Source organism: Cyprinodon variegatus, unplaced genomic scaffold, assembly GCF_000732505.1.
Source record: "Cyprinodon variegatus isolate N-32 unplaced genomic scaffold, C_variegatus-1.0 Scaffold1020, whole genome shotgun sequence".
Classification (NCBI taxonomy): domain Eukaryota; kingdom Metazoa; phylum Chordata; class Actinopteri; order Cyprinodontiformes; family Cyprinodontidae; genus Cyprinodon; species Cyprinodon variegatus.
The window spans coordinates 5044-14477 of record NW_015151473.1 but is presented as its reverse complement, the minus strand read 5'-3'; the positions used below and the strand labels follow the sequence as shown (position 1 = coordinate 14477).

Here is a 9434-nt window from a genome sequence, read left to right as displayed (position 1 = left end):
TAAGAGTTTCTTCTAAAATGGTGTTTTCTGTAATTTTATTTATTCTTTATTTTTCTACAAGCATGGCTTGTAGGTTTAATTCTATTCGTTTGCATTTGGCTTCGTACTCAGGAGAACACCAATTGATTACATACCTTAGTTGTGCAGCATAATAATATTCTTTAAAGCTACGGAGGGCTAAGCCACTATTTCTTTTATCTAATTGAAGAGTCTTAAATTTAAATCTTAGTCTTTAACCTGCTAAGATAAATCTGGGTAATCGTTTGTTGCACGTTTTAAATTGGGCTTCTGGAATCTTAAATGGTAATGATAGAAAGACATATAGTAGCCTAGGCAATATATTCATCTTAATTATTTCTATTCTTCGGCTACAATCCAACACTAATTTCAACCATTTCAAGAAATCTCTGTATTGTGTTGTTAATTGTGGAATAATATGTTTGCTGAATTTTGCCCAGGTCTAGCATAAGTGTGACTCCCAAGTATTTAATTGATTTATTTTCCCATTTAAATGTGTATTTTTGTCTAATTTCGGAATATAGTTTTTTGGTAGTAGGTGTGTTTTTTAGGTATTAATTTTATATCCTGACCTCCTCCCGTATTCCTCCAGTTTTAAAAACAGTGTTGGAAGTGTTACATTAGGATTCTGTAAAATATATAATTACGTCATCAGCGAATAGCCCGATTATATGGTCTTCTCCTGCAATGTTAATGCCCTTCAGTTGCTTGTTTTTTTTTTTTTTTAATATCAACAGTGTTAGGACTCCAGTCTGTGTGTTTGTGTTTTGTGTGTTTGTCTTTCTTCCTCCACCAGGCGGCGCCTGGTCCTGATTCACCTCCTCACACACCTGCTAAGGGTTACCTCATTAACGGAGTGCTCTTTAGCTGCTGACTGCCACTACCTCAATGCTAGTTTTGGGTACTCTAGCCAAGCTGAGTTTTGCTGAGTCAAACTGAGTTTTTGTCAACCTGAGTTTGAATCTTGCTATTTTTTGTCTTTGCCTCTCAGCAGGAAGTCATCCTGCAAACTGGACGTTTTGGACCTTCTCTCCCTGGAAGGATAAACTGAGCCTCAAGCTAAGCTAGGGATTCAAACTGGAGGTTTGGATCCACTTTCCTCCAAGGGATCGTTTGTGTTTCACGCTGAGCAAGGGATTCATCTGCACCACAGTCAGTTCAAGAACCGCAGGAAATCTGAGTGGCAGCCAGTTTCTCCGTTCTCCTACTAACAACCTCATTCTGGGTAAACCCTGTCTGCCCTCCACCGAATCAGACAAACACTGGAACACCCCTCACCAACTGGGGTTAAAGAGTTAACCACTTTTCTGGAAACGTGAGTCTGCAAACCATTTCTCCTCTTCAAGTTCGAGAATCAATTTTCCCACTGAACCTGAAGTAACCGTAGTGTCTTCCCCTCACCTTTCATTTGTGGTTGAGCAGTGTTCAGAGCAACACTGGAATCTCCACAAGCTTCTCAATAAACCTGTTAAACCTTTTCCCTGGTCTCTCTGTATTGGTTTGTCTGCATGTGGGTCCGAGCTCTTGATAAAATCATGACAAACAGGTCATAATGAAAATGAACTGAAATGAGACAAAACTAACTAGGCATTTTTCAAAATGGAAGGAGTAGAAGTAAATAGTTTTCTATAAAATAATTACTACAGTAAAGTATAGATAATCAAAATTTCTACTTAAGTAAAGTAACAAAGTATTTGTACTTTTTTACGTGACATCTCTGGGAAACCAAGGGCAGACACCGAAACACCGGCAGGGATTATGTCAAATATAAAAACATTTTTGGCTTTTGTGAACTAACCCTAACTAAACTAGACTTGTCAACTACATTTTCTTTATACATCTTTATTTACCACTGATATTTTTTGTTATGACCTTTCATGTTGTCATTTTTGTGCCACAAACCTTTATATTTTAATGTAAAATATTGCATCTTAAATCAAATTTGAAAAATGTTTTTGTCTTATTTACAGAATTAGTTTTTCTTCCAGCTCCAAATGATGCAACACTTTCTACGGTTTCTACCACAAGAGATGTTTTGAGATAGATCCACATGAGAAAGGACCTTCTTTGCCTTAAGTCTATTTTCTTTATTCCACCCAAGACAAATACAACAATAAAACCCTGACAATGAGACTAAAGTGTTTTTAAAATGTCATTTAGCTTACTGTGATTGGATGAAAAAGGTCTTTCTTTGACTGGCCGGTTAGTGAAGTTCATTCACATGCAGTCAGTCTTTAGTGCAGAGCGTGTGAACGAGCGCGGATCAGGCTGAGCGAGCAGAGACGAGGTCGAACGCACACAGAAACACTGTTGAGCATGTGAAGAACAGGAGTAACCATGAGCAAAGGTGGCAGGATGGAGCTTTCCAGAGCCGTCCAGGCAGGTTTTAGGTGCAGCACGTTGGTCTCACTGACTGGTAGATGCACACTCAGGTCGGTGGCACAGAAATGACGCCATACCATTTCCCTTAGCAGAATCAGTGCTCTGCCTTTCCTAACATGCCTGTTACAGATGGAGGGAACATGTTTGCAGTGTCGTATAGTAACAAAGTAAAAATACTTCACTGCTGTACTTAAGTATATTTTGGAGTACTTTATACTTTCCAAGAGTATAAATACTTTTTGAGAACTTTCACTTTTACTTCACTACATTTACAAACTTAATTGCATACTTTTAATTCGATACATTTTCAATATTTGGTGTAGTTACTAAGTAAAAAAACAACCAAAAAAACAATGTCTTTTGTCCCCACCTACTGACTACAAAGTCGGGTCTTGCCTGGGCTCGTTCATCAACACCAATAGGATACGCCTGTTTTGCAAAGCCAGTGTAAATTTATTCTACACTTGGTTGTTTATATTATTTTAAGTGAATTTAACCTTCAAAGTTTACCTAAACGTAAAAAAAATGTCATTCAAACTGCAACTTACTTTTTACTTATACTTTTCACTACTTTACTTGAGTACATCTATTTTTACAGTAATTCTTGTACTTAAGTACAAACCATTTCAGATACCATAAGACTTTAACCAAGTAACATTTCAGTCAGTGACTTGGACTTTTACCAAAGTCAGATTTTGGAGAGTTACTGATACTTTTACTTGACTCTGAGATTTCAGTACTTTATGCAACACTGCATGTTTGGTCTCAGTTTCCTTTTCCGTGTCACGTTCTTCTTATACATTCAGGATGGTGATGGGGGCGTTTGGATTTCTATGGCATTATTTCTGTGCCACTGACCTGAGTGCGTATTGAGACCGTTGTTCAGCTCTTAAACTCACACAGCCTCAGTGGTGCTGGGGTCAGTATGGGGCTGCCCGGGGGGGCCTGACTCTCTCACACTCAGGGGTGTGGGCTTTGCTGGAGCGGTTTGGTGGCGCTTGGACTTGTGGGGCTCAGATTTCGGCCCTTGTCCTGTGTCTGGGGGGCCGGTTCTTGGGGGGACGGGCTGCTGTCACTCATAGCTCCTGAGGGGGCCACAGACCTATGCACTTGGAGGGCTCTGTTGGGGGCTTTCTTTGTGACCCTCTGGGTGGGGGCCCAGTTGTCTCCGCGGTGGTCTTCCTGGTCTCAGTTCTCTGGGATAGCCGCTGGTGGACTGGGGCTGAGGTCCCCTCTGCCCCCTCCAGATTGCTGCAGCGGGGCCGGTGGTGCCGCCCCCTATTCAGGTTCTCCCTCCATTTTTTTTTTTTTTTTGGCCTTCTACAGATGCAGCAGATACAGTATGTTTTTTTTTCGTCTCCTCTTTTTTATTTCTCTTCTCCTGTCTACCTGTCATGTTTGACATTACTAATCTTACTTCTGTAATAAAAATAAATCTTAAATAAATAATAAAACAGTACTTGATGATCAAGGGAGGTTTTTCATCCTGACAAGCCTCCATTGGCAAAGCAAAAGTGTTGGGCAGAGCACGACACGATAAAAAAAAGTAAAAAATGAATAATATTTCCGTTTGCTGGCTGTGCTGTGAGGTTTCAACTCCTTTTTCCCCGTGCTGGATGTTTGCCACATCATCACAACTTTCAGCCGTATTGTTTCACTGTATTGGCAAAATAACATCATTTTGCAGAAAAAAGTCTGTGTGCCTAAAACACAACTGACCCGAGGAAACCTTAAAGATGAGACCAAACCAAAGGTAAAACTGGGAAATGATTATTCTAGAAACTGAAATTTGTTCTACAACATATTATAGAATATCTTATTATTTTCAAAAAAGATGAGCTGATGCTCAGATGAAGGAGATTCTCAGACCTGCATCCGGCTGCTGGCTGCTCTGAGGACTGAAAACCATGAAGTCCTGTCTGGTTCCTCCGAATCTCAGAAAGGCTGGACTCAGAGCTTTGGTCAGAGTCCGGATCCTCTGAGACCTGCAGAGGAAATGAGGCAAAAAGGATTAGAGAGCGATGAGGGTCGGTTTACTGCTCAGCTTAAACATCTGACCTGGTAACTCTAACCTGCTCTCTACCATTACCTTCCACTGGTACCAGTGCAGAGATGTCCAGTAGCAGAGTACAAATGCTTCGTTACCTTACTTAAAGAGAAATTATGGCTATCTATACTTTACTGTAATTATTCATCAGACAACTTTTTACTTCTACTGCTTACATTTATTTACAATTATCTCAAGTTTCTACTCCTTATATTTTTAAAATAGACTTTTTATTTTAGTTTGATTTCAGCTCATTTTCATTATGGCCTGTAGGTATTTGAAAAAAAAAAATCATAATAATTAGTTTCATCCAGACAATTAATTTCTTTGTGTTTGGACCCGGTGCTGCCCCAACTTGTTGTTCCCCACATACCAAAATAAATAATTTTTCTAGATGATGCAAAGTTAAATTTGACACTATTAACATTAAAACTAAGAAAATTAAGTATAAGGAAGTTATCATCCAGAATGGTAGAAAAAGTTCCCAAATAAATGTCTTTTAATAGGGCAGTGCAGTAAATCTTCTGTGTTTAACTTTTTTTTTCCTGCATTACTTTTAATTTTATACTTTAAGAAGTTAAAAAAAGGTGCTTTTATACTTTGATACTCTAACTTCTACAAAAGTGTTTAAACAGTTGGATTTACTGCAAAAATGATCCATAATTTAGTACAATTTTCTTAAATCAGTTGTCCTTACTCTTAATTTGAGTAGGTAAATAAGATGATCTGCCAAAGGAATGAGTACTTTTACACTTAAAATAAGATAATTCGGTAATATACATTTGAAAAAAAACAATGCATATGTATTATTTTAAATGTAAAGACACTGAGAAAATGATCTAGAAATAAGTACAAATTTCTTAACTTAAGTGTATTTACCCTTAATTTCAGTAGTTAAATAAGATAATTTGCCAATGGAATGAGGTTGTTTTACTCTTAGAATAAAAATAATTAGATAATATGCACTTGAAACAAGACAATGCAATTGCTTTTTTCTTATTTTTAATGTAAATTGTCTTTTTCCATTGGCAAAGTGTCTCACCTGCCTCATCAATTCGAGAAAAAATGCAGATATTGTAAGAAAAAATTACTTATTTAGATTTCAATTTTTTGCAGTGTACTTCTGCTTGAGTAAGAAACCTTAATACTTTTGACACTTCTGTCACAGTGATAACATCTGCAGACTGCTGATCATCAGAGACCGTCTGCAGACTGCTGATCTTTGTGCAGCAGTACTATCATCACTAGGATGAGGCTTTCTCATCACTCTGCTGTTCCTTACACCCCATGATGATTGTTTAGAGCCCCCAACACAGAGCCAGAACCAGTGAGTAAAAGTGCTTCTGAAACCAGTGTGTGGAGCATCACAGCACAGTAAGGGATGATAACTACACTCAACCAGAGTTCAGCTCAATTTGATTGCTGAAGGTTGAGTTTTTCCTCTCCACTGTCGCTACAAGCATGCTTAGTGTGAGGGATTGCTGAAGAGATGCAATCCACTGGTTTTCCTTAGATGGAAAACTCTGACTGGATGATCTGATGAGCTGTAAAGTGCCTTGAGATGACATGTGTTGTGAATTGGGGCTATAGAAATACACTGAATTGAATTAATTTAAGAAAATGTTATTCTTATTTTTAGATCGTTTTTGCAGTGTGCCTTCAGGGAAGAAGCCTTTTGGGAGCGAATGAACCTTAAAAACTAGGCAGCCAATAAAAAACAAAATAAAAAAAAAGTCCTTCCATAAAAACTAAAACCAGGCAACAAATAAGAAGCAAAAGAAAGTGAAACGGAGCGGATCTGCTGCCGTCAGGTTCACATCCAGACAAACTTTAGGCTCTAACTGGAACTATTCCTAACTCAGTGATTGTGAGGCAGCAGCTGGGTCATCTCCATGATTCAACATCAAACATCATCAGAGGGTCTGCTGCCCGCTCCTCACGGCGCATTTATTTACAGGCGCGGATTAAATGTGCGGAGCGCGCGCCTGGCTCAGCTCAGCTGTAACTCTCACCTCAGCAGCAGCATGAATCTCTCCTGTGAAGCCAGGCTGGCGTCGATGGTGACGGACAAAAAGCGGGGATCCACCCGGCGAACCACCGTGGACAGATCCAGATCCAGATCCAGATCCAGGTCCAGGTCCAGGTCCAGTCCAACCGGTCCCCTTCCATTGAAAGGCCGGTTCCCTCCGGTCCGGTAAGAGAAGAAGGTAAGAAGGAAAAATAAAGTGGAGTACATGTTTTCTGCTAAGAAACACTTCCTGCCGCTCTGCTGGCGCCACCCAGCGGGGAACAGGAGACACGAGCTTCATGCTGCAAAGTTCAAAAACTGGGCGGTTCTAGGTCACATTTACCAGGGGGCCAAGAGGGGCCTGTTTTTTTTCTTTTTTTTTTTTTAAATGGGGGCCACCTCACAAAATAATGAAACAACAAAACCAGCAAATACTTAATCAATTCCATTCATTCATTCATTCATTCATTCATTCATTCATTCATTCATCCATCCATCCATCCATCCATCCATTTTCTTCCTCTTATCCCGGGTCGGGTCGCGGGGGTAGCAGCTTCAGTAGGGAGGCCCAGACGTCCCTCTCTCCAGCCACTTGGGCCAGCTCCTCCGGGGGAATCCCAAGGCGCTCCCAGGCCAGCCGAGAAACATAGTCCCTCCAGCGTGTCCTGGGTCTCCCCCTGGGTCTCCTCCCGCTCAGACGTGCCTGGAACACCTTACCAGGGAGACGTCCAGGAGGCATTCTTATCAGATTCCCGAGTCACCTCAACTGGCTCCTCTCGATGTGGAGGAGCAGCGGCTCTACTCGGAGTCCTCCCCGGATGACTGAGCTCCTCACCCTATCTCTAAGGGAGAGCCCAGACACACTACGGAGAAAACTCATTTCAGCCGCTTGTATCCGGGATCTCATTCTTTCGGTCATGACCCAAAGCTCATGACCATAGATGAGGATAGGAACGTAGATCGACCGGTAAATTGAGAGCTTTGCTTTTTGGCTCAGCTCTCTCTTCACCACAACATACCGGTACAGTGCACACTTCAAAGCAGATGCTGCACCAGTACGCATATCGATCTCCTGCTCTATCTTCCCCTCATTCGTGAACAAGACCCCAAGATACTTAAGCTCCTCCACTAGGGGCAGTACATCCCCCCAAACCCGGAGAAGGCACTCAACCCTTTTCTGGCACCAGACCATGGTCTCGGATTTGAAGGCACTGATCCTCATCCCGGCCGCTTCACACTTGGCTGCGAACCTCTCCAGTGAGAGCTGTAGATCACGCCCTGATGAAGCCGACAGAACCACATCATCTGCGAATAACAGATGCAATCCTAAGGCCACCAAGACAGATCCCCTCTACACCTTGGCTGCGCCTAGAAATTCTGTCCATAAAAGTTATGAACAGAACCGGTGACACAGGGCAACCTTGGCAGAGTCCAACCCTCACCGGAAAAGAGTCAGACTTAATGCCGGCAATGCGGACCAGGCTCTGACACGGTCATACAGAGACCTAACAGCCCCTATTAAAGGGCCCGGTACTCCATACTCCCCCCACAGGACCCCACGAGGGACAAGGTTGAATGCCTTCTCCAGATCCACAAAACACATGGTTGGGCAAATTCCCATGCACCCTCCAGAATCCTGCTGAGGGTGTAGAGCTGATCCAGTGCTCCACGGCCAGGACAAAAACCAAACTGCTCCTCCTGAATCCGAGATTCAACTATCCGACGGACCCTCCTTTCCAGAACCCCGGAATAGACCTTACCAGGGAGGCTTAAGAGTGTGATTCCTCTGTAGTTGGAACGCACCCTCCAGTCACCTTTTTTTGTGAGTTTTTCAGATTGAAATATCAGCTGTGCTGATGACATCAACACCTTTCTTTATAGATGTTGGAGATCGGGACACTTAAACCCCTCCACCTCCACCACAATAAGGGGGCAGATCAGGGAGGGTTACTTCATCATTTGAAATATCAAATAAGCCAAACAGTGAATTGCAGCTCTGGACACCTTAGATAAAGCATAAAGCTTATAGTTAGAGTGGCTCAGGTTATCCCGAGCTATCTCTTTAGTTATGCTGCTATAGACTTAGACTGCTGGAGGACATAGGAACCCATTTTTCATCATTCTATCTCTATTTTCCCACTTTGCAGAATCTCTTAGTTACATTTTTAACATTCTGCTCTCTCTGCTTTTTCTCATAGTAGCTTCATCTGGTCTGTTCCTGTTTGGCTGTGACTCCATCCTGGAGAGAAATATCAGCTGTGCTGCTGCCATCAACACCTTTGTTTCTAGATGTTGGAGTTCGGTCTGTTTTTCAGTGTAGTCCTGTTTCTCTATGACTGGTTGGATGTACTGCCTTCATCCTCTGATATGGGAGCCGGTTCAGAGCTCATCTGCCTGGCTGTGTGTTTCCTGGACGGGGCCGACTGTGGAGCTGGTTGACAAGTTCATGTTGTCTGCTTATTTCTGTACGTCTGCTTCTGTCTTGTTGAACCCGAGTCGGACTCAGCAGATGGCCACTGACACTGAGCCTGGTTCTATAGGAGGTTTCTGTCAAGAAACCGGAGGGATGGACCCAGTATTCAAGGTGAGACAGTCAGTAGGAAAATTCAAAACGTTTATTGAAACAAAAGAGTTTAATAAATTCTTGTTGTAAGGGATTGCCTTTGAGTCAATGAGTTGATGCAATCAACAGGTTTTCTTTAGACAGAAAACTTTAATTAAATTTGACCGGATGATCTGGTTGAATTGTTAAGTGCCTTGAGATGACATGTGTTGTGAACTGGATTTATATAAATAAATTGAATTGAAATATATACACCCATCTCATCCATCTATATCCACCCTGCTTAGTCCAGTCAGGGTCTGCTGGGGCCAGTGTTCTGTCAGATTAGCATACCCAGTCAGACCAGCATACCCATAGTCAATACACATGTATCCCTTTACTTTATCCCTTTAGTTTTTTACGAAAAATAAACTTCA

At 41.8% G+C, this 9434-nt stretch overlaps 1 protein-coding gene across 1 annotated transcript in view; it reads right to left on the bottom strand.

Moving 5' to 3' along the window:
• Window positions 1-6711, bottom strand: part of hpse (heparanase) — a 33929-nt gene extending 27218 nt beyond the window's left edge. The window contains exons 1-2 of the mRNA XM_015399511.1: window positions 6460-6711; window positions 4270-4385 (exon numbers count right to left, since the gene is read on the bottom strand). Coding sequence (XP_015254997.1) covers window positions 4270-4385; window positions 6460-6683 — 340 coding nt within the window. The 5' untranslated portion in view covers window positions 6684-6711. The remainder of the gene's footprint in view (window positions 1-4269; window positions 4386-6459) is intronic.
• Window positions 6712-9434: the final 2723 nt, after the last annotated feature.